We start from the raw sequence: 26,549 nt of genomic DNA on the forward strand, positions 1-26,549 counted from the left end.
CTTATGTGTTCTAAAACTCACTTTTATTGATAAATATAAAAAATAGAATAGGATAAGCAATAAAATAAAGCTAAATTAAGTGCTTTAATTTTCTTCATTATTGGCTAAATCATTTCGCAGCAGTCATGTTATACAATTTTCAAGAACCGTTAACTTTATGAATGGAAAATCAAAATTAAGTGTTTTATTTCTGTGAATGTGACTGTTTTAGTACCGACTGGCGTTAATCCTTTCACTCATCTTGCTTGTAGGCACAGATAATTAATTTCTTTTTTAATGTGTTCTCTGGAACGGAAAGAAGATAAATAATTGCTTTCTCTTTCTTGCGGACAAGCGATCTAAGTGCGATGAAAAATTTTACGCCTCGTCCCCCGAGAGAAGAAGCGACGCTTTATCAATCAGCACCGAAAGCAATTATGGTTATAGGTTGGCGGAGCGACGGCGGTCGCAGGTGTTAACATCGTTGCGTGCGTTGTAGACACTGATTTCCTGATTCCCAGGGGCTGCGCCGAGGCCGACCAAACGACGACTGGAGCAATCATCAATCTAGAGAGTCGAGTTCAGCATCCGACCGATGTGTGCGAAAAAGCAGGAGATGAAAAGAAGGAAAGAAAGAAAGGAAAGCGTGCACTGCTTTTTTTTCAATTAAGAAGTGAACAACTAAAATTGAAATTGTGTTTTTTCTCTCTCCATTCAAAATTTCTTGAAACCCCGCTCTGGAAAATGAGGTTTTTCAATTTGCGGGATCAAAAGGAATTGGAAAGCGGCGGGATGAGACCCAGGGAGGCAAAAAAAGAAAAAGACGCAGCAGTCGTATTTTCTAAGCCATTGCTTTAATTGCTGTTTGTTACACCAAACACAACTTCCCTCGCGTCAAGCGCGCTCGGAGATTTTTTTCGCAGTTGGCTCTGCCCTGTTTTGCGTCAAGAAGAACGAAAACGGTGAATGTCGGATTTTTCCACAACAAAAAACGTTTTACAAGTGGAAAAAAAGATAGCAAGCCACGCAGAATGTAGTTGGTGTTGCGTACCATTTTTTCACACACTGTTGAGCATTTTTTTGAGCTTGGCAAAAGAGAGAAACTGGAGACGGAAACTTAATTTGGCAGCAAACTTCAAAGAGAATAATTAACTCTGATTCGCAAAAAGACTTTTGAGGAATTCTGCGTGACTTTCAGCAAAATTTTTTTAAGTAAGGCAACACAAAGTGGCTACATAAATTAATTTGTACATCATACATAAATATACACGTAAACGATAAATTTGCTACGAAATTTGTGTGAGTTCATTTCTTGGTATTGAGACAGCAAATGTTATTTTTGTCAGGAGATTCCGTGCGGGTTATTCTAATAAAATCTTCTTTTACTATCAACTATAAAGACAATTTTTCGTGTTTCTTTATAAAATTTCAATCGCAAATGGTAATAAGAACAAGTGTTCGTATATATCTTTCCACGCACTGGGAACATTTTTGCACATTAGCATACAAATAAATATTTTTATAATACATAGACTTTAATCAGCTCGAGAGAGATAAAATCTTTTGGCTTCCATTCAACAAATCTTTAGCGAATTTCGGAGAGGGTCGTCGGCAATAAAGTTCTTATGTCCATTGGACCACATTTGAGCATTTGGCGCGCGCCTTAAAAGCGTCTTTCTTTCTTTATAGCACTTGTAGAATCCGTTTCAGTCCAACAAGCACATTTAACAAAAATACACTTTTTCTCTCTCCAACATTTTTTCCTGGCACACTGATTCGGGAGAACGTTGTTTTTCAGACCACTTCGGAGCTCCTTTTTTATGTACGGCTGTTGCGCCGAATCTAAATGCAGTTTTTTTTAACAGTCACAAGTGTTTTTCTTGAACAAACACTTCTTAGATTTGCGTGATTTGCTCGGAGTTGCTGAGAAACTCGATGCACATTTCGGCCGGTATCGTTTTCGAAGCCAGACCGGAATTCTGAAGGTGGAGAACAACCTCGGCCTTGGAAACGATCAGATCGGGCTCAACTGAAACAAAAACAAGAAATATATCAAAGACAAATTAATTGAAGCTTGAAAAAATGCAATTATATATTGGTTTTATACTTGATGATCACCTATTGAAAAAACTTAATTTTTATTGTGTTACACAGTTTTTTCATTCAAAGATACAATAAAGTTGGATAAAAAGAAAATGATTTTAAACTAAAAAAAAAAAAAAATTAATAATTAAAATAATAATGATGATAATAATAATGAGCTAAATGTTAAGGTAAACAGCAGTCTATTTTTATTTTTAAAAAAGTCGAAATTCTGACGAAAATTAAAACTATTTTTAATTCAATATCATTTCTAGGAGACTTTCCGAGGCGCTAAATTAATAGAAATAAGATTGATTGTAATCCAAGATGGTCAACACTCCCCTGACATTCTTAATTAAAAAAGAAAATAATTCCAAAAGAACTACCTCACACTTTTAGGGGTTCAATGCACAATCGTGGTCCGATATGCTGTATTGCATTTTCAACCCCCGAAAAAGCGAAATAGTACTTTGGGAATTATTTTCTTTTTCGAATTAAGATTGATTGTATAAACAATTTTTAAGAAAGGTTAACTAAAAGCCAACTATATTCTGATAGAAATATCAAATTGAATAGTCCAAAATTTTGAGAATAAAAACTGACTGTAATGAAGTTTAAAAAAATTAAATTAATTTTGTGGACTTTTAATTCAAAGAAGAGTTGTCTGTCCTTTGCTCAGTAAAAATTGCTCTATTCCTTCTACTCACAAAACATTTAATTTATTCGTTCCATTCTTTATTATTTAAAATCTCTCTTTGTGAAATAATTGAAAAAAAATTAAAATTTTTAATAATGACAGAAAAAATTAGATTTTGAAATTGCAGAGAAGTGAACATCCCACGAAACGAATCTAACGTTATTACCGTATCAGAATGGGAGACGCAGAGCAATTTTCCGGCTTTTTCATTTTGGAAGAAAATTACAAAACTTGCTCGCCGAGTGAAAATCACCAAGGGGCACTGGGCGTGCAAAAATGTCGCGAACACGCACTACTTTCACGCTCGCATCTGCACTTCTGGGTTCCACAAAAGACTCTACTTACTTTGCTCTCTAACTCGTCGGCATAATTGCTCGAGAGAAGAGACAAAGCAATCGTCGTTTTTTCTCTTTCTCGCAGTTGCCGAGAGCTAGCGAAGGCAAACACAGTGCGAACTTTGGCTGTGAATGTTTGCACAGAGGGCAAAGGTGCTAAGACGCCGGTGCTGCTTTTTCTCGTCCTCGCAACTGGAACGGAACCTAATTCAATTGTTGGCCAACGATTGTTGCCGAGTGACACTAACACGCTCTCAAAAGCACATTATCGCTGAATGCAATCTGCGCCAACGAGTTCCTCAACACAAGGTGGCTTTTGTTCTCGTCAGCGAGAGAAATGAGTCGCGCACGCCGAAGAGTTTATTTTAATTATATCCGGGGCTGGATTTAAACTTGAGAAGGGCAAAAGTTTGCGCGGTGTTTGCCGTTGCTGTTTGAATTCAACCCTATGAAGTAGTGCGGCCTAAGCAAGCAACTAAGTTTGGCCTCTCGATCTATTGTGGAAGGAGATATGTGTGCAGTGCCAGGAGTGTGTGTGCTGCATGCGGTCGCACACCAAAGTTGGAGAGTGCAAATTTTTAGCGTGTCACTCAGGACGTGGGGCGAGATTTCTTTCCGAGAAAGTTCTGCTGAGGTCGGAAGATGAAAATGGCAGAGGAGACCGAAAGCGAAGCGTGAAACTTATATTAAATTATACAAACGTAGCAACGGCCCTTTCGCTCTACAAACATTAACAAAGTTTGTATTTTAAAAATAAATTCATATAAAAAAAAATTAAATATGAAAGCAAAAAAAGTTTGAATTGTATATATTTTAGAATATTAAGCTTTGAGACAACAGGTTGGAAATTGCTTTTTATATTTGTTTTATATATATTTTTTTTTATGTTAAATAAAAAAATCTTTGTTTCTTTCTTTCTCTTAATTCTGTCTGAAGTTGGTTTGTTATGATGAAAAAAATTAAATAGTAAAATAATAATTAAAATATATTCATCAAAATATAATAAATAACTTGCTAAAATGGAATTCTATCTTACCAATAACAATTTTACTTCATAATTTTTCTATTAAAATTCAAACATAAAAATTGTCTCTTTTTGAAATAAATAGAAATTTCTCACCAAGACCAAGGCAATAAAAAAAAGCTGAAGAGTTCAAACCGGGCGAATCTCGTTGCAAGTTGCAAAGAAAAATGAAAAAAAAAAAATAAATAAATAAATAAAAGGACAACTGACCCCAAAAGGCGACCTGCAGTCTGCTAGTAGATTATTAAAATTATTTGGTTACAAATTAAATTCTCCCAAATTAATTTTTAATTTTTTATAAATTCCAATTTGAGGTTGGTTGTCCTTTTATTTATTTATTTTTTTCATTTTTCTTTGCAAGGAAGTTTTCCCGGTTTCAATTTTTCATGAAATCTTTTGCTTGTTTGCATTTAATGAAAAAAACTGCACGAAAGTAGATTTATAAATTTTTGAAAGCATTGACAAATTTTGTCCACTTTATCGACACATAAAAGCAACGGATCAAATAAAATATTCAAGGAAATTCGAAATTCCTTACATTATTGCTGCCTCAAGAAATTAATTTATCTTCCAAGAGTGTTTTTTCCTTGCTTTGGTTAAAATTGTTAAAAAACAGCTTCTTCTGCTCTTCTTTGGAGCGCCGCAATGGAATTCCATTAACGTTACAGCCAGAAACACAATACGCGCGCGTCCAACTTTTCCACGTCGTACAATTCGCGAGTGTGCGAGTTTCAAAATTAATTCATAACTTTCCTCTTTCCCTCTCTCGCCGACGCTAAAAAGTTTTCGCCTGCCACGGCCGCTCTCTTTCTCGTTGCCTCCCCGACGTGTTTATTTAAATCCATCTTTTAAAAGGCGGCCATTAATTTATTCATTTTCATTTCCCATCCTGAATGGGCGCTGTTTTATTGGCGCAGAAACTTTTCCTTCCACGCAATTGCCACTTTTCGTTCGCCAATTAGCCACCCACTAGACGCAGATTCAAATCTGATCGCCCACTTCAGAAATTATCGATAAAACTCCCTATTATTTCAACCACTTGCGCTATATTTTTATAGAGATAGAGTAAAACACTAGTTGATTAATCAAAAAACAAATCCAATTATTCTGCGTTTTAATGAAATCTAAAGCCACTCGTAAAGTTTTTTTCTTTAGAACTGGATTCGATTGCCAATTAATGTTTTTTTTTTTGTGATGAAAAACAAATGCATTGAACAGAAGGTTGTTTAGTTAAGTTCATCCTGTGCAAAAATAAAATCCCATTGTGGAAATACCGTTTTTTTTAATTCAATCAACATATAAACAATCCTTCAATCTAGATAATTGTGCTACAAAAAAGAAAAATCAATTTGATTCGAAAACTCCTATCCTCGCTAAATTTTTTCTTTGGTTAATTGAGAGTGCACCAAGTTCTTTGTAGAAATGATGGAATATAAATCGCAGTTGAACAATTCGCAAGTCTGGTTGATGAAACGCAGAATTTTAATACCTCAAGAGGACAGTTTATCAAAATACATATTAAATTGCTTAATTGACCAAATTTGATATTATTATTTTTGGCAGTGAAGAACTGAGGCTCATTCCTCTTTTTAACAGCGAGGCTACGTTTTTTACTTCCATATATCATCTCCTTGAGTGTCAATTTCCTATAAAATTTTTATTTTTTTATTTTTTATTTCACAAATTCAGTCATACTTGAATTAAAGAAAAACGCCAGCACCTCTGTCGAACAAGTCGCTAAAAGAGAGGTTCACGACGTGATGGGCAAGACGTAACAACAAAGTCAGTGCCACAAAGTTTAAATGCTTTTGGCGTGAAAAGATGATCTTTTGATGAAACTCATAGGATTGTTTGTGCAAATTTAAAAATTTTTTGAACGCGATTTTATCTCAATCAAAGTAAGTATTTTTTTTTTTTTTTATAATTTAAAAATAATGATAATAAAATAAAGAAGGTGCTCTTACCGATTCGAGGAAGTTCCCCTTTACTTCTTCTCCAGGTGCCGCACACTTCCTGCGGCGGGGGTGGGTGAACCGGCCCCACCGCGGCCTCCTTGGCCAGCAAGGCCTCGTGCTGCTGACACATTTCAGCCTCGACCTGACTTCTGCGCTGCGTGGGCAGGTGTCGGTGCGGCCTGACAGTGGCAGGGGCGCTGATGACGCTCAACTCGACCGACGGCTTTTCCTCCTCAGGGGCTGGCGGCTTGACGGCTGCTCGCGGCCGGCTCGAGCGGCGTTGCCGGCAAAGTACGGTGGCCACGGCTGCGAATAGGCAGCACAGGGCCAGCGAGGCTACGGCCACAAGTGCACCCAAAACTAGAGCGGCAGGTTGAGCCACTTCGTCTACAACTGTGTTGCCTAAAAAAGCGGGTTTATTTCTTTAAAAATTACTGGATACAATAAAGATGTCTTATTTTTCAAATTCTATGATTTTATTAATTGATCAAATCCGCGTTTAATGTAATCTCTCAAAAAATAACTTTCTTTTTCTCAGCCAAATCAACAGCAAATTATCTGTTAATATTATTATTATTAATTCTTCAATTTATCAATGATGTTTGATGTTTCTGTCTTTACATAATAGTATAATATATCACCAACCGAAAATATTCTAAGTCCAAAAATAGTATCCAAATGGGTTTCGCCTTTTAAGTTACACAAATATCAGAAAATTTATTCTTTTATTTGAAACTCATTTAAGTACAACTTCAACTTAACTTAGAGAATTTTACAAAACAATTTGGAATGTGGTGCGTGACATTAATATATTATAATGAATAAAAATTTAAATTTAAATGAATAATTCAACAAAATATAAAAAATAATAAGTATAAGTCTATGTTTCAAATAATATAATATATTTACTTGGAAAATATTTAATTTTTAAATGTTTTGTAATTTGTATGTCACATTCTTTCTTTTTCATTCAATATTTTTGAAAAGATGGTTCCTACCTGTGCTAGCCAGTCGGTGCTCCTCCGAAGCAAACACCCTGACCTTGGGCAGAAGCACGACTTCACTCTTGCCCCTCGCGTTGGCCGCGTAAACCGACAAATCGTACTTCCTCCCCGGGTCCAAGTTCTCCAGGAAAAACTTAGGCTCCGGAGAAACGACCCTGCTGATGGGCGTCAGCCCGGCAGGTCCGTCCGCCTGCACGGCCGCTCCCACCGACACCACCTGTTCGTCCGAGTCTTCCGAGTCCGGATCCGAGTCGTCCCTCCGCCTGTCTAGAGGGTTGTTCCTCGCTTCGGACACCTCGAGGACAAAGTACTGCGGCAAACCGCCGTCCTCGCCAGCAATGCAGACCACTTCAAGACCTGAGGGCGCCGAGCTGCTGTTGGTGATGGTGCATTGTTCCGGGGGCCGCGGCGTTTCTGTCAGGTCAACACGGGCAAAAAGGGTGCCCATAATTATAAGTGGCGTGAAAGCAAAATAAAAGATAACGTGGAAAGTAATGTAAAGGTCATATCACTATAATTAGAGGTACAATTTACGAGTGATGCCGAAATTAATTACAAAATTTGAAAATGTTCTTTACTTAAAGGATCCCAATCTAAAAACTTGAAGTCAAATTGATGAGTTAAAAATTTTAATGTAAATTGGATTATTAAAAATAGATATTAAAACAGTGTATAATACAGAAAGTAAAAACTATTGGAATATTTAAGAAATTTCAAATAATTATTCATAAAAATGGTACAGATATTTTATCATTTATCCATCACAAATTTATTTCTGCCTGAATTTATTTTAATCAGTCAGAAAGGATTTATTTTTATTCTCAGATTGATATTAAGAGCAAAATATAAAGAAAAATTTATAAATAATAGATTTCCAAAAAGTCTAATAATTTATATTAATGACATTGAGTAAATTAACTTCTTTTTCATCTTAATTTGAACGATTTTTAATAATGAATTTTTTTTTTTTATAAATTATACCGGTTGAACCACGTTTTTATGCTTTACTCTGAATTGCATAATTCAAAATTAAGTTTGCTGTGGGAGTGGGAGTAAATTAAAAATTAGTTAAAATATTCCAATACAGAATGTTTGATGTTATTGCATTTTGATAAAATCATAATAAAGACACTTTGCAATAACTAAAGAAAATTATTTTGCCTCAGCTAATGCTGAATTAATTGATATGAAATTAATTTTATAATATTTGGCCAATTTCACCAAATTCATTGATTTTATTTATATCTGATAGCAAATAAGAGAAAATAAACTGTCCAACACTATTCCCAAATGTAATTGAATTTTTTTCGCTTCTGCAGCAAAAAATCAGATCAGGTTTCATTCCGTGTCTCAATCAGAGATAGAGAGAAGTTCACCTTAATCCAGCAGCGTAGGATCGGCCGAACCAGCTGCAGTGCAATTCAGTTTTAATCTCGGCAGCCGAGCTGAGAAAGGCAAAAAGAAGGCGGAATCCGCGCGCGGTGTGTCGTCGGGAGGAAAAAAGTTGGAGAGAGCAAAGGTGGAAATGGTGCCGATTGCCAGCCTGATTTGATCGGAGGAAAAAGAAAGTGAAAAGGTGCGAGCGAGCAGAGAGACCAGAAATGCTGATCTCGCACTGGGATGTTTGCGCTCTCTTGTCATGGAAATGGAGTTTCGCAAATAAATAAATAGAAAACGGGCGATGCAGCGAAAGAAAGAAAGAAAGGGAGAGTCGTCGGAATTGTTATTTTCTTGAGCGGAGCAGCTTGAATTTTAAATCTCTCTCGAGTGACATAAAGGGAAATTTGTGGGCTTAACAAAACTCGATGGGGCTGTTGTTTGCCGGCGCTCTCGTCACACTATAAAAGGACAAACATTATCATCACTCCACGGGGGCCTCATTTATCTTGTCTTTATACAAACGCCGCGCGCGCCTCGAAATAAAAAGCAGCGCCCGTGAAAAGCGCAAATATAATAACACGGGGCCTCTCTCTCGTCCCGGTATTGAAGAAATGAAAAATGACATCGAGATGGAGGTGCTTGTTATTGTGCGGGTGTTCCTCCGAGGACCAAAAAAATATATAATCTGCCCCCGGCGGCTGCAGTGAATCAATCTTTCATATTTCACCTTTGCTGACTGCTTTTCTCGGGAGCGCGTGAGCTATTACACGTTTTTGCCGATTCCGAAATTGCCACGAAAAAGTAGCAACGCGCGAGAAAATTGCTGCCGCGCTCCTGTTTGCTCCGTATGATGTATGAACTCTTTCAGCCCGGCCGCCACTTTGTGAACAAGCGCAGACTGTATCGAATCGCGAGCAGATAGAGTGGCGTGTTTTGCCCAAATTATACAATGGCACCCCCGTCTCAATCTAGAAAGTATATTACCTCCGGGAAAATACTAAATTTTATCAATATATTTAAACTTGTGATATATTTGTATGTTGGCTCCTGAATTTAAAGTTAAAATGTTAGTTTACGGCAAGTTAAAATTAGGGAGGAAAAAAATAAGAAAAATACTAATATGAATATTATTTTTAAATTACTAAGTCAAAGATTTAACATAAAACATGTTAAATTTTTTACTTTAACATTTTTTTGTTTCCGTCAACATATGATTTTCTGTTATAACCATTTAATAATTAATTTATTTTATATTTTGTTTGAAATGCAAAGTAATTATTTTACCTGCATATAATTGTATTAAAATAAAACAGTATAGTTGTGTAAAGGACAAAAGAGGTAGAATGTTTAATTTTTAATATAAACCATCCTGGTTTGCATTTTTGACAAACGGATAAATATAATATAATTGTGCATTTTAAATGGTTGTGTGGTACCTGATGAGTGATGAGCATTATTCCATAAAATATTTATAATTACATAATCATACGACTATATCTATTAATCATTGAATACAAACCGTCAATTACTTTACAAAATCTAAAATTTATGTGAAAAAATTAGAAAAAAAAAATTAAAATTCCCAAGATAAATTAAAATGAAAAAAAAAAACTCAGAAAATCTTAATAATTTCTTTAAGAAAATAATGTTAAAAAAAGTCGTTACCAAATTCAAAGCAGGAATGATTGAATTCGTCAAGGTCCATTGTAAATTTCTGAGAGTGTAATTTTACAAAATACAATTAATTATCCTATTTAAATTTAAATCTTCAGAGCTTAGAATTGAATTCTATTGTGTGAGACGAAATTACAAATCATTTTCCGCTTCTGTGCAAAATGATGAAAGGATGCTCTAAAACTGAATGCAGGTTAAACCGTGTTTCTATTTGAGATTTTCGATTATACAATCGCTACGAATAGAGCAAAACGCAAAACGACACCCGCCAAATCGGAATAATGAGGGCGCATAAAATCACTACAGAGCGCGTCGTGCTGTTCGGGCATAAAATTTAATATTATTTAAATTTATTTCTCATTTCGACAGCAGCGCGGCGTGCGCGCACTTTGTGGCTGAGTGCCATGATTTGAATTATGCAAAATGCTAGGATTTGCATCTGCGGGCGGAATTTCGTTGATTTTTTTTTTGTTTTTTTTTACGCGAATATAAATCAAAGCGCACCCGCATGCGATCGGACTGACAACACATTTCTGCCATTTTTCACTCGGCCAGCGGCAGACGTGCGAGGGAGAAAAAGAGAGTGAGCGAGATTTCAATTTGGCCCAGCAGCCGCACCGCATTAATCGCTCATCCGCGACTCCATCAGGGCCTCCTCTGAAGGGGCCTGCTTATTTATACAAATAACGATGAGAAAACAGTTGAATTTTAAAATAGACCAAACAGATTTTCAATAATTAGTAACTTAATGACTGATCACTGAATGGAGAATAAAAGAAACGGTCAGATTCAAATTATTGTTTAATATTTAAAAATTAAGATAATTCTAATAGAATACCCGGAATACCCGGTTTAAATTTTTTCATTCAGGTATGTAATTGAATGAAAAGAAAAAACCTTAATACTTTTACACTCTTTTGCTATATAAATTTGAAACTTCCTAAGAATTTTAAATATGATATTAATTGTTGATATTTATTTTTAAAACTAAAATTGTTTTAAACACTTAATATCCTTTAAAAAATATTTTGCAGATTTTCTAATAAAAATCGGAAATTAATTTGTGCACTAAGAGCATGAAGATGATAATTGATTATATAAATTAATATTTTAATAAAAGTTTATGGAGGAAAAACAATCAATTTTTGTTATGAATGAAAAACCTTATTTTAATTAATAAGTTGAAAAGTCTCCCGTTGAAAGTAAAAGGTCTAAGTTGATAATCATTCATTCTCTGCGGTATGATTTTAATTTTTACTGTACTAAAGAGAATACTTTTGAATCGACAAAAATTATTCCATGAAAGACGCTTTTTATTCGAAATTTTGTTAAGCTTTTCTCATTCTTTCGTTGTGAGAATTTCTAACAACAAAAAACTTTCACTACAACAGGCCCGTCAGCTGGTTGTTCTCCATCACACGTACTGGAAAGTTGAAGCCGTTTGATCCTAAAAAGGCTCTTTATATATCTTTGCGTGGCTCCAAAACTCATCAATCAATTAACCCCCGGCTGCAGTAAAAATCGAGGGCGTGATTTCCATCAGTCGGCGCGGCGGCGGCGGCGAAAGTCAAAGTATCAATAACGTTCAAAGTTAGCTCAGGCCAGATGCAGCTCATTTAATTGGCGTTCGGAGAGTGATGTATGGGCCAAGTTGGCGCCCAACGCAGCCCCACTCGAAAAGGGGTGCCTTCGCCTCTCGAGGGACAGCTTCGGCCCCTCGACGCCGCTCGACTTGGGCAGTTCTCCAGAAGGGGGCCGACGATACAATGCGAGACTTAGGACCTGTCGGCCGGCCTGTTATTAGCAGCTTATCTGAACGACCTGATCTTTATGGATTTATAGCGCGTTGCGCCAACATCTCTCTTTCCCGGGGATGGCGCATGTGCTGCCCAAACCATAAATCTGCGGCCGCCGCAAAAATCGCCTCCTCTCCTCCGGGAGCGAGCGCGGCCAATTTTTTACTCAAAACTTTTATGTCCGATTTTTAGGACGCGCTTTATCGGCGACTGAGATTCTATTGAATCGGCAAATAGCTTTATTGTGAGCTTTGTGTGCCCGAGAGATTTATGTGTCAGTGCTGGTGGATAAGGTTTTTGCCGCATCGCAGAAATTAGAAGTTGAAATTATATGTACCGCAGCAATATAACAGTCTCAGTGACAATGAAATCGCCAGCGTTTCACTTGCAGCTTATAAAGAAAGTATTTATTTTTGGTGCCTTTCTTATAGGAAAAATTTTCCTAATTATTTAAATAAAATTAATGATCCGATTTGGTTTTTTCAAACGGCGTTTAAAATTACTTGATTGTTGAAAAGAGTCTGGATTTAAAAGAATCAAAGTTTTGATTGAGTTGAAAAAAATCATGTTTATATTTAATATTTTATTTTTGTCTTGAAAAATTGAATGGGTCGTTCTGATTTTAAAATAACTTGCATCAAAATGGCGCAATTAATATTAAGATTTGTTCTCAAAATGAATTTGTAGTGAATCATAAAGTAATTTATCCACCAGTCTGCTAATTCTAGAAGAAATTGAGATTTTATCATTTTTGGAAGGTTTGATTTAAGAACATGGACTTGAATTGAGAAAATCTTGACCATAAACTAGAAATAATTGAAATTTGATCAAAATTGTTTCATTCAAAATAAATTTACGGTTAAGAAAAGCATCTTTTTAGTCCATTGGAATGCCCATGAATAAATTTAAGATCAAAATATATGATCTAATTTATTCAAACTGTTTAAAACACCACTTTAAAGCCAAATGCTTTTCAAACAATTTGTAGAAAACTCTTTTTTTTAATATTAATGAAATCTGAAGTTCCCTGCTTTTTTCAGTTTGAACGGGTGGAAGATTGAGTTTTATAAAATAAAATAAAAATTATCACTTTAAAATCAGTTCTTTGCCAAATAACCGGTTGGAAATTTAATTTAAATGCAAGTAATTTGAGGCTTTTTTTTCTTTTTGAAACTGATGCGAAGAATTTTATATTTATCTCGCTATAGTAAATCTAGGACTAAAGTAATTGCAAAAAAGAATTGCCTTCCGATTAACTGGGCTAAATTTCTTTAACATCTTTTTAAACCTTACTGCTGCACCGAATCACCTTCAATCGTACGCTTGCCAAACGAATTCCGCCATCAAAATAAAAAGACAATAAACCAAAGTTCCGGCCATAAAAATCCGGCCTTTTTTCTGACGAAAAGTAATAAACCGGCATCACTCGGCGTCAAAAGAGGATTACAAGAGAAGTCGATACTCACTCGCAGGCACAATGTGGAACAGACAGGGCACCTTCTGCCGGCCTATGGAGTTGCTCGCCCAACACGCGAGGGTGCCGAAGTCGACGTCGCTCACGGGCGTGTAGTCGAGGGTCGAGGTGAGTCCGCTCGAGTGCACCCGCGCCCCAGGAACGTGCAGGACGTCCCTAGAACGATTGTAGGTCCAGCTGAACCTCACCATGGGCGGGTCGGCTTCCACCTCGCAACGCACGCCGATCGTCTCGTGCCGAAGGGCTCCCATTTGCAGCTGACCCACTCCCTTGCAACCAGGGGCAACTGCAACAAAATATTTGTGGAATTAATAAAATAAAATTTAATAAAGGAAAATATTGGTTTTATTCTTGATTTAAAGTAATGAAATATGTAATTACATGAATTTTGTTGTAATATAAATATCAAATTCAAATTAATAATTTTGCTTATCATTATTATGAAAAATACAAATGAAAGAGCAAGCTAGATTCCTCGAACGAAGAATATCATATTGATTTGTCAACACAGAATTAGTATATAACAATGTTGCTAAAATTATAAAATCTTAAAGGTTTGAAATTTCTTTAAAAGAAATTTAACACTAACCAGCAATATAATTAATTTTATCAGTAAAAATAGTAAATAAAAATAATTTGAAAATAAAAAAAAAGTTTTATGATAAAAAATAATGCAAAAAAAATTTAACAAATGTGCTAACAATAATAGAAAACTAGTATTATATGTATATATAAATTATAACTGATTCTCTTATTTAAAAGAAGAAATTGCCAATATTTACAAAAAAATCTTGGATTGATGGTAAAATAGAAATTAATCACAATTTTAAACATTATTCAAAAGTATTATTATTTTTTAAAGTCAAAGAACATCTAATATATGGAAATTTGGAAGCAATATCAAATTAAAATTTGATAAATTATGGATTTTATTATAAAAAATCTGCTTTGCTGAAATGTTTGTTTAGAATTCTGACATGAAATTTTGAATGAAATATTTGACTAACGTTTTGAAAATTATTTAACACCTTAAAAACTTCTGTTCCCTATAGATTATATAACCATTTCAATGAACGTGCTTTTTAATTTTAAGCGCTTTAAATTCCTTTAAATAAATATTAATTTTTGTTGGAATTCCAACAGAGAGTTGAATATTCAAAAGTGTTTTTAAACTCCTTGCCTACCTTGAAGAAAAAAAAAAACGTTATTTGGAATTACAACGTTATAGTTTTCCCTCCAATTTTATGAAAATGGCTCAAGTCTAGTCCTGTCAAAGCAGCGTCCATTTAGGAATCTAAGGTTCGCTGGCCGGTCGATCTCCGCCCCATATTTTTATCGTAAATCCAAACGACGCATGAAGACCGTGGTGCTCAGCGAAGCAAAACTGCGCTCGGACGTGATGAATAATTGATTAGAGCGGGAGGTGCGGTCGAGAAGCGAGAGAATATAATTTGCGAGCTGAAAACGTAAACAAAGCAGCCGCCGAGCCGAGATAGGCTTTTGCCGAGTCATCACTCGAGCTGCGGCGGCCAAAGAGAGCCAGGCAGAGTAGCTGAGGTTGTGTGTGATGTGTTTTATTACGTTATGCGCGTTTCTCAAAGGCTTCGACAAAAAGCGAGAGGGCCACTGCTTTTCTTCTGCAGAGCCAACGCATGTCATATCTCTGCGACACAGCGGCCTAATTAAGCTGTCGTGTTTCCCCTTTGGAAACGCGCTCAACCCTTCTCTCTCAACTGCTTTTTTCCCCGAGATATGTGTTTGCCAAATAACAACGGCTATTTTTCCCCGGTTAAACGTGAGCCTGTAATTTGGCTTTTACTTTGACCAGTGCTTTCTGTTTCTTCTCAAAGGGCAAATAAACAAGGTTTTTTTTAACGATTTTGTGTGTTAAACTGGTATTTGCTTGAAAGTTTGTAACTCACAGAGAACTTTGAGGTGGGCAGGTTCGCTTCTGGAAGAGCCTTCGCTGTTCGAGGCCACGCACTGGTAAGCGCCGGCAGCAGACCGAGAAACGGATTTGAGCAAAAGTCGCTTGTCGCCCATGATGACGCCTTTTTCCGCGTCCTGCCAAAGTGGATTTTCCTGCAGACATATTGGAAAGAATGTTAATTAGTGTTATTTAATGATAAAAACGATACAAGAGTTTCTTTATTTTCCCAATTTCATCAAAATCTTAACTAATGCACTAATGGTGATGCCATTTTATCGAACAGTGCAAATTTATCCTCTCAACAATTTATCACCAGTGATATTTTTCCATATTTCAATTATTTAACAATTACGCTAATAAAGAACAAAAATAATAATTAAATTTTTTTCTGTAATTTTTTTACAGAATTAATCGTTTCCCTGAATTATCCTTTAGTTGTGGCGATTTTGAATAATTATATAATTTTTTGCTTTTATTTCATGGTAAAAATTTCAGGCCCCAATATTTGAAACGGTCTCGAGATTGATTAATGCAAAAAAAATTCAATTAAAATCATGTATCCTGAAAAAATTGTGACAAGATCTCTTATGTGAAATTAAACGCCAAAATCAAAACAGACTTTCGATATCAGATTTTATAATTGATTACTCAGAAATGATACAACTTACAAAGATCAATTGTCCATTTGTGTTTTCGAGTCATTTCTTTATTCACCCCTTTTTCCAATATTCTTCTCATGTATTTTAAGTTTTTTCTTCATTTATTTTAAGTGTTGAATTGATGAAAAATATTGTGCATTTGGATGCATTGAAATGGAGAGTAAAAAAGAGTGAGCGAATTAAAAAAATGAATAATGCCTGTCTCATTTCCAGTTTATTAATCAAAAAAAATTTAAAATACAAATTTTAATTAAAATTCAAACTAGAAGTTGCTTCCATAAAAAAAGTAAGAAAAATAAGTAAAGTGCTATATATTTATTGCAACTTTTTTCATATTTAAATATTTTTACTCTCCGTGCTTTCTGCACACATGAATAGCAGCTGACTAAATTTTGCAACTAAAATATGGGCGAACAATGATTGGGGCAATAAATCTAAGGGGAAACGGCGCGCACAATAAGTGTGTCGCTGGGCTGTCGCATAAAATTTTATGGCTGCAATCAATAGATCATTGACCACATCAGACAAGCAGTAAAATTTACAGCGCACCAGTTTTGACAGTTGCACACACGGCGGCGGCGGCCACGTTTGCATAATGAACTACAACGTATTAGTTACGGCGTCGAATATTATCTGGCGCTGCAATTTAATGGCGCTCGCGGCGGCGCGAAACGTGTAACGGCCCAACCGAGGGCCGTTACCACCAAAGTGCAACACATTGAAGCAGGTAATATGAAATAATATTGCCAGTTTGATGCTCGGCAATCATGCCCGGCGTAGAGAAATGCTCTTGTGTTTTGCTATCATTGGATTAACGATTTAATGAATATTTATTCCACAGCCTTTGTGATCCAAGCTATACATTTTAGTGATGTCATGCTGCAATTTATTTAAAAGCCACTCGCGTGCAATATAATTTATTCAGAAATTCATACAAAAAGACAAAATTTTGTCCGCGAAATCATAATCATATTGAGAAATTCTGACTTTTAAGGGAAACAAGGCTTATTCAATGGTTCAAAATATTTGAAAATTTACCATCCTTCTCATGATTGCGAATTTTTCAATCGTGATTTATATATTTCAGTAATGAAATTTTGTGTGTTCAAATTCAAAGGATAAAAATCAAATTAGGAAAGGAACTTTAACTCAGGAATATCATGAATAGATGATATAAATTGTTAAAGATGGCAGCAAAATTAAAATCAATGGCTCTGGTAAAATAAAAATTATTTTTTGATCGTGGAGCTGCCTGGCTTTTTGTACATGCTCTCGCTTGCATAGCACAGTTTGTATGAATGTATATTGAATTTAATTGTTTCTTTTTTTAATTGCACGTGAACAATTTAATGGAAGTGAAGAACTCACAATCAGGCTTTTCACCTTACTTTAAGATTTTGATTGTTAAAAAATGCTGTTTTTTAATTCGCTCTTTTTGTTTTGGTAATTTTCTTGCTTATTATGAAATAGGGTCACAGACCGTGACAGAAACTGCTAGAGCCGATTTGTTTTTTTAATAAAAAAAAAAAGATTTAATCACTAGGAAAGCCTGAGTTCTTTACTTTCATGATCATCTCCTCGAGTGTCAATTTCTTCAAAGAAAACAATGCAATTTAAGCATGACAGTGACGGTTTTTGGGGCCTGATCGGAGAGGAATTTTTCAAGAGGAGTGTCGTTCTCACCAAGAAGCTGTGCCCAAGGGTTTGAATCTTCTTGTTTACACTTTTGTTGCTTAATTTTGTTTTTGTTTTAAATTCAATAGTTTTTGTTTTGCAATTTAATTACAAGAATTACAAAGACGTGTGGCTTTCGGCACTTTTTACGTTGTTTAATTAATTGGCCTCATCAGTCGTTGAATAGGTTCTTGTGGCTCCAAATTCACACCACAATAGCCCCTCGCTCCACCTAGCCGCGCCATTTTTATCCAATTTTTACTAATCCAGCAGCTCAACTCACAATCAGAGAGAAGGAGTTCTACCCTATCCATTTTCCACCCTCTCATTCATTGCCTTTACTTTTAGAACAAATTCAAAAAATACACTTTCCTGCACTTTTATTTTAATTTTTTATTCAGTCCTTATTCCCATTCGTTCATTATTTTACAATATTGAAAAAAGGCTCCAATATAAATTCTCAATTCATTCAAACTTAATCTTTGGCGGTTCCCCGTGATAATAATTTTCCGTGCGCCATCGCCGGAAAGAGGAGAAGGACGCGCGCTCTTCGTCAAATGGTCGGAGCTTTTTATGTGGGCGACAAAAAGGCGTGCCGTAAAATCAGTTATCTGGCGTGTGTGCAGGCGCATTACGAGAGAGCTCGCGCTTTTATACCGACTGCGAGCGACCGATTAAAATCTTTATGCTCTTAATTGGTATGGATGCCCGCCTGCCGGAGCCCCATAAAGCCGGCGCAAGACGTGTGTTATAAAGGATCTCCTATATCAGCACGTCAAGCGGGTCCTGTCTTCGCTTCCTCACTCGCCGGCAGTAAACTTTGATGTATTTAATTAAATTAATGTCGGGCTGTAATTTTTATACATCGGACGATAAGAATTCCAAACGTGCGATACGCCATCATTGCCGCAGTTGAAAATCAAAACGCAAACCTTCATGCATGATTATAATTGAATCACTTGACGTAGTTTATTTAATTCAGCTGGAATATAACGCAATAAAAACTTTTATTATCAAAATTATTTAATATAAAAAAGAAGACATTTTGATAATATTGTAATTTGTTTAATAATATCGTAGTTAATTGCATCTATTTTCAACTCTCTGTTGTTAATAATTTGCTAAAATTTTATACTAAAAGCCAGACAAATGCGTTCACGTGTGTTTAATCATTTCACTTGACCGGATTTATTAGATCAAACGGCTACAGTTGCGGAAAACAATGAACGAAATTGTGTTAGCAGGAACGTTCAAAATTTGTTGTTTGTGCATTGATGATCAAATGTTTGCGCCATAAAAAGTAAACCTGCCCGGTGTTGAAATCAGCCGAGTGCAATCAAATCACCAATTATTTCGAACAGACTGTTTGCTGTTGTAAAATATTAAATTAATCACCTGCATGCGCCGTTGAAATTTCCCTTTGAAGTTTGGTTTTGCTAAACTCTTCTAATATTATTCAAGTGCTGATAAGTTTGGTGTATTAGTGTAACAATTATAAAATAAATGCAGCTAATAAAATTAACTAATTTTATTTTAATAAATTTCTTTACTAATTTTAAAATATAATAAACTGTGTTTATAATTTTTAACATTTATTAAACATTAAAATTTTTACTAATACCATAATATTTTTATTTTTTGTTTTAATACAATTTTTAATTTATATTAAATTTATAATATTTAATTGAGTAATTTTGTATGAATAAAAATTATTTTGAATCAAATTATAAAGTATATATAATGTTGCAGTTGAAGAATTAGAAACCATTCACAGAAAATCTTCTCATATAAATCTAGCCATCTGCTCCTCACCTGCTTATCTGTACAAGTTGATACAAGTTTGATTCGCGATATAATTCTAACCTCACTAGGTTGCACACTTAATGAAAATTTCCAATTCAAAACATGCAGATTTTGATGAAATCACGTCCTCGGTCTTTGATATGCAACTTATAATAACCCAAGCATTAATAACAAAACAAGGGCGCGGCAAAGTGAGGCTCGTCGCATTTTGCATGGCTGATTATTTCCAGCTAGGGCGCTTCTCTTTCTTGTCATAATTGGATGCAGGTGGATTTTAAATGTAATCTTTCACAGCGCCTGATCGTAAATTTAATAATGAAACTTATTTGCATACACTGCTGAGCCGGCGCTCATGCATAAAGGCTTACGTGGCGGAGCAGTTTAATGTGCGCTGCCAGCCAGAGAGCATATTATATGTGTTTCCAAATTCCAGCACGTCGACGGCCCGGGCGCCTGAACCAGCCAGGCAGGGGTGTTTGTGACGCAATCACCGAAAACGGCCCCATTGATCCCCACATAATTAGCCGAGTGTAAGGTTTCCATTCGAGCTAGAATATCAAAGAATATAACTTACTTCATCTCCTCTTTTGCCGGAGAAAGTTTTGAATATTGTTCGAGCTGGAACAAACTTCGGCAACTCCTGCGCGAAGTGCGATATATAGAATTCACCCCAGCCTTGAAAACACACGCCTCCCCCTGGAGCTTAAATGCGGCCGATATTTGGCGTTGAGACGCTGCCAATGACGAGCCCTCCATTATTTGACGGTTTGCTGTTGTTGGATTTGAATTTATAATTAATTAGGGTTGTGCAATATTTTGCTTGGTTGGATATTAAACGGAATGGTTTTGAGCTCAGCATGGAAATTATTCGATTAAACAGCGATTCCAAAGCTTTCATTCCGTCAAAAGCATAAATTTTCACTTAATAGAGTCTGCCTCTTTATAATGACTGTTTTATTTAAATTTTAAATATTGACAAAATTGATTAAATTCAAGATAAAATTGTGACTATAAGTTTATAAAATTAAATCTTCAAAAAGTTTATCTCTTGCAAAATATATAACATAAAAATTTCAATCACATTAAGAGATCAAATAAATGAACGTTTAAATCCACCCAGAAGAAAGGTATTGAACAAAAATTAGCATTTTTCTGACTTATTCGTTTAAAAAGTTTATGCTAGTTTTAACAAGGACTCTAAAGATTTGGGATTTTTGGTAAAATCTTCATGATAATAATAAATTATTATTATTTTGTAGTGAGAACTTTGATTCTAAAAGACAAATATTACATAGATAGACTGAATTTAATTGATTTTATTTTTTTGGTTCAATCCTATCAAAAGAAACAAAATGAAGTTATTTCGCTAATGCTTTATTTTTAATGAAATTTATTCTGATAAATAAATAAATAAACTGCGAGCTTAAGTAATTCATTTAAAATACAATGAATAATACTGGCAATCATTTAATTTAGTAAATAAACTTATTGGAATCCAAAATATCAGTTGACATCATTTTTTTCATAAAAATTTCTATTGTTTGTTTTAATTAGATATAGCTTATTACACACTTGTCCCACGAAATTAAAATATAGCTGATAAATTTTAATTTTTTTAATTCATTGAAAGTGAAATAATCGAGTACTATAACTCTCAACAAAAAGACACATCCACGCATGTAACAATATTAATGATAAAAATTATATAAAATGCTAAAATAATATCGCACCATTTTCCAGATTCTCGTGAAACTAAATCTTGAGTGTCGACCCCGACGATGAGGCAACAAAAACAAGCAACGTTTTCTCAGGCAGGCAAATAAAACGAGTATGGTTTCGAGCGCGGTTCGAATTGCATGCACGTAAAGTATAAAACTATAAGGAAAGGAACTGCCGAGTGTAAAGTGCCGGGTATGAAAGGAAATGAAAGTGGAGATGAAGAAGAAGTTGGTTCTCTCTCTCTCGGCAATAAGAAGATTGCAAAGCGAGAATTGCGTGCCGCCTTATTTATGTATTCGCGTGTTTTCCATTCGGAGGCGCGGTTGTGTTGCGAGCAACTCATAATTAACACGTCATACAGCCGTGAAATGTGGCCGTGCATACGGCAAAACTAATCTGGCGATGGAAACCTTGGTGCTACTGTTTTAATTATAAGTCGGCGCCACTCGACACGTAAGGGGCAGAGCATGCAACCGGCGGTGCGAGGGCGTCAGACGCGTTGCATACCTCGCACGAAGCCACGCGGGTAATTGAGAAATCACGCCTCGCTTTGATCTCTCGTCTTGAACAGATTTGCTCCCGCTTGAGAAATCAGGTGGCAAATCGAACTCTCGAGCAATTTGCGACTTAATGCTCTGCTCGTTCGCGTGTCTCGAGACGAGCAACTTCGACGGCTTCCAACGCGTCTCACTCTTGCATTGTTTCACTCGAGCCGATTTCCTTTCGGAATTCAAATTCGCCAAACATCTAACAGAAAGGGATTTGATTGAAGTATTTCTGCGAAATTAGATTCGAAATAAATATTCTACTAATTGTTACAGTAAATGAGACGTTTAAATCCAGAAAGCGTACTTTCCCAGGAATTAAAAGACGTGCGTTGAATTAAGAATTTTTTGGCAAAATTTTTGTCATAATAAATTCATCATAAAAATTAAATTAAACTCAATTTATTTTCTAAACTAATTTGCAACTTTTTAAGGAAACGAATCAAGTTCACAAAGAGGAAATCACGCAGTATATAATGCTGCGACAGTTCTCTTTTGCTGTCAAAAAGGTTATTTGTAATGAAACAGTTGAAATTACAGCCGACACATTTTCGCCGTAGAAAAAACGAGGTACCAGAAATAGCCAACAATAAGCTCGGCAGGACGAGAGAGAGAGTAAAAGAGCAATATCACGCAAAGAAGTCAACGTTAATTATGACCGAGAGGCGAATGTCAACTTTCATTTTGTCTCGGGCATAAAAAAACCAAGAGTCATTTTCCTCGTTTACGAGAGACCGAGCGAGAGTAAAGGTTTATTGCTATGATAATAATGGTGCCGGACTTAAACAATGCATCATGACGGAGGGGTAAGGACGTATTTTATGGAGTCGCTGAAACCATGCAACGAAGTTATTAGGACACTGGTAGAATAAAAAATAAGTCGATTCTTTCCTCGAAAAAATCTGATGATTTTCAGGCCCGTAATTTTGTGGAAAACTCAATTTTCAGCAAAAATATATAATTTGAATTATTTCTTTTAACTAATTGTGTTCTTAATGATATGTCAGAATTAATTTTTTTTAGAAATAATATGTGGAAATAATTTTGAATGAACTTTTCTATTAATTAAATGAGTATTTACTAAATTTTCTTAAAGTAAATATAGCAACAGTTAAGACAAAAAATTACCATTTTTAGAATGGATTTTGCAGTAAATATGAAAAAAATATAAATAAAATCCAAGCCTTGGTACTCAATCAAGATTGCATATTATTAAACTAATTAAACCACCTTTCGTTTGCTTTCTGAAATTCTGTGAAAACGAACCAATCAGCTTGGGCGAGGAGCTTTTCACTCCCAGGGGATCCGCGATGTAATAACTCGGCGGCTGCGAAAATTCTCTTTGCGGAGAAATGTTATATAATGCGGTGGGCTCGCGAATAATTGGCCCGGAATTAGCAATTAGCCTCGCGTGAGTGCGCCGCCTAAATTATTAAACGCCCAGGTACGAAGAGAGCTATACTGCGGACCGGCGAGATTTTTGAAGCGAGTCGGTTCTAGATCCGCTTAATTTATGGCCGCTGCACCGTAAAAACGTCGATTGGTCCCCGCCTTTTGCCGCATCAGCACAATCCAAATATAATATATAAGGCCAATAAAATCGGCCCCGACTGCCGGATCTCTGATTGCAAAATGCAAATTCGGCAAGGTGTGTGTCGCCCACACCGAGCGTATAATATTTTCTGCGCGGCTCGATCCAATCTAGGAAAAAGCCTTTGGCTGCAACGGACTCGTAAATTATATTTATGGATTTGGGGAGACAAAATATGGCGGTCATCAATTCTCTCCAAAACGGAAAAAGAAGGAAAATGGCACTTGCCGGATACAAGCATTTTATTTTTGCAAGAGTAATGGTTGATATTCGATAGCTTTTTCTCTTGAACATTAAACTAAATTTTAATTGAGCTTTTCCAAAAATCATATTTAAACTAAAAGGCGTCTCCATATATGATTTTTATTCCTGATTTCACAAAAAGAAAAAAGAAACACAATCCTAGGCAGGAGCTAATTATAGGTTAACATTCCAGGAAAACAAACAATTGAATTTGAAACTGGCAGCCGAATTACAAGTTAAAATTCAGGTCCAAATACTTTTGGCTGGGAAATTTAAGCCTCTTCGATGCCCTCCTTGTTCCAATTTGTTTATCCACATTTCAGTCAAGTAATTTCGTTTATTTTTATATCAAAAATAAGAATTAAGAATCGTTACCTGAGTGAACTATAAACCAAGGAGGCTTGTTTATTCAGAATTTGAGATAAATTGTTATTATTTTGTCAAGAAAATTAATTTCGAAATGCTCGGCTGACAGTGAAACAACAAAGAGAAGTTCATTTAACTTCGTTCCGAGTGAAAAGTCGCGGGATAAAGCGCACGAGAATGTGCAATAAAAGCAACAAACACTCCTCCCGCTACCACTTTTTGCAAGATTGCATCTCTGAGGAGGTCTGTGAGCGAAATCAGCCGAGCGAGGAATTGCGACGAGAGTAAATTCCTTTGCACGCCGTTTTCTTTGTAAGTAAGCAATATATATGCGAACGTGTTTCAACAAGATTGTGAGGGCACATGACGTGTGTAAAATTTAATTTGAATGCAAGAGTGACACACATTTGATCACTGTTTATGAGAAAGAAACGCTACATCTTTCGCAATTTCCTTCTCCTACTATATTTGTAAGAGCGACGATGACGCATTTGATTGAAATAATTCGTACTTAAGATTATTACACAATGCAAAGGTAGGTCAAGTAGAATTGCAATTAGTTGGCAAAAGTAGTTAGCTTCATATAAATAGTAGTAATTTTTTCTGCTAAACAAAAAGAAAATAAGGTTTAATTAATTTATAAAGTTTTTTAAATGAAATTCTTCAAGGTTGCTAAAAAAACCCCTCAAAACTGCAAATCATGTAAAAAAACATAATATAAAAATTCAAATATATCCTTTCTTTAGTGATTCAAATAATTATTTAAAATGTAATTGAGTTCCAGAGTGGCAAGCAACAGTTCCTTTATGGTGGTTAAAAGTCTATTTTTATTGCAAATAAAAAAAAAATTCCTAAAAATCTGGCATTAGAATTTTCTTAAGGAAAAAGCTTTCACGTTTATTAAAAATATGTTTTTCGTCTTTATAGATGTTCCGTTTGTGTAATTTTCCATTGAATAAATGTATAATAAACGCAGATTTTTCATATAAAAGGAACATCAAGAATTGGAGATAGAGCAAAGGTTGCGGGATCAAGAATGAGAGGCAAAAATCCTGCGCCATTACTCAGCACAGCCTCTTCCGCCATCCGGCCGGCTGGAATTGATAAAAATCTGCGAATACATTCAGGCGGATCACGTTTTCCGCTTTTATGCTTACGAGAGGGGGCTGATTTTTTGCCGGCGCGCATTCAAAAGCGATCCACAACAGACAAGAAGAAAAAGAACCAGAGATTCCACCGAGCATATTTCAAATAAAAACAAGATAAGCCAGCCGAAATCCAGCGGGGTCCACTTTATAAAAAGGAACCGCTGCCCGAGGAGGACGGTGGCTTCCTTGGGGAAATTCGGCCGCCACTCATTTCTTTGCTCTGTTCTCTTTCACGCGGCGCAAAAAGACGCATCGCCCCATTCGTTATATAACCTCGCGTGGTGATTCTTTACAATCGTCTGTCAACCGCAAATATCAGCGGTAATATGAAAAGATTTTTTTCTCTGAACGCCAACTTTAATATTAAAAACGATGGAAATCAAAAGAATTTTATCACATTAAACATATATTTAATGTATTGTGTAATTGCAAATGATATTTTAATTATTATTATGCAATATTTTGTTTTTTATTAATATTATTTTTTAATATTTTCATACAATAATATATTAAAATGTGTAAATTAATTTTGTTTAAAGAAAATCAAACAATAAGAAATTTTTGTTATTTATTATAACAAATATTAGGCAAATGATTTATTCAAAGAATTATAAAATCAAATTTTAATTCTATATAAATATTTTCAAGTGTAACAATAAGTAACATTGATTATTTATTATTGATATAAGTTACAAACAATAATAGTACATGAAAATTTGAATTGATTGAAATAAGTAATATATAAGATGCGATGTAATTACTTTACCCCTAAATAATTGAATTTATAATTCACTTGTTCATCAAATGACTTCATATATTATTTGCAAAAATTAATGAACACTGGTGGAGACTGCTTATATGAAAAATTGATTTGTAGGTTTGCTCAGGTAATAATTGAATTTATTAATTGTAAGCTTTTTATTATTACTCTTCTTTCTTAAAGATTCATCTTTATAACTCAACACATTGCCCAATGATAAATTAGATATTTAAAATAATCTTAAATCATGGTTTAAAAATTGGTTTTAAAAAACAGGCTTTCTGTTCATTGAAGAATGTTTGCTTTCGGTTAGAAGTGTTGACAATTTTATATATTAAATTAATTTTTATTAGTATTTGATTATCTTTTTTCCTTTTTCTGTTTTTTTCTTGCTTGCTTTTGAAAAAGACTTGCATGGCGTGATCGAAACTGGCAGAAACTGGTTACTCTAATTTCTTTTATTTTTTGGTGATGCAAATAGCACTTCTCTTATTCATGTAAAAACAAGTTCAAATAGTAAAAAACCTATCAAATCAGTATTTTGACTTCCTTATATTTATTTTTTTGTTATAAAATTAATTTCTTTCGTCTGAATATATGCTTTTGGATGCTCGAATATCAGATAGTGCACGTCATAAAAAATATGCAGTATCAACAATAAAATCCAGCTGCACTCCATTGCACCCTGGCATGGAATCAATTTTTTTTTTT

At 35.1% G+C, this 26,549-nt stretch overlaps 1 protein-coding gene across 1 annotated transcript in view; it reads right to left on the bottom strand.

Annotated features, from left to right (window-relative positions):
• Positions 1 to 811: 811 nt before the first annotated feature.
• The window catches only part of LOC132193334 (hemicentin-1-like), a 161,779-nt gene continuing 136,041 nt past the window's right edge, over positions 812 to 26,549 (bottom strand). The window contains exons 10-14 of the mRNA XM_059613940.1: positions 15,323 to 15,482; positions 13,393 to 13,686; positions 7,071 to 7,490; positions 6,082 to 6,474; positions 812 to 2,008 (exon numbers count right to left, since the gene is read on the bottom strand). Of these exons, the coding sequence (XP_059469923.1) occupies positions 1,875 to 2,008; positions 6,082 to 6,474; positions 7,071 to 7,490; positions 13,393 to 13,686; positions 15,323 to 15,482 (1,401 nt within the window). The 3' untranslated portion in view covers positions 812 to 1,874. The remainder of the gene's footprint in view (positions 2,009 to 6,081; positions 6,475 to 7,070; positions 7,491 to 13,392; positions 13,687 to 15,322; positions 15,483 to 26,549) is intronic.

This window comes from Neocloeon triangulifer, unplaced genomic scaffold, assembly GCF_031216515.1.
Source record: "Neocloeon triangulifer isolate White Clay Creek 2 clone unplaced genomic scaffold, ASM3121651v1 ptg000004l, whole genome shotgun sequence".
In the NCBI taxonomy this organism is placed as follows: domain Eukaryota; kingdom Metazoa; phylum Arthropoda; class Insecta; order Ephemeroptera; family Baetidae; genus Neocloeon; species Neocloeon triangulifer.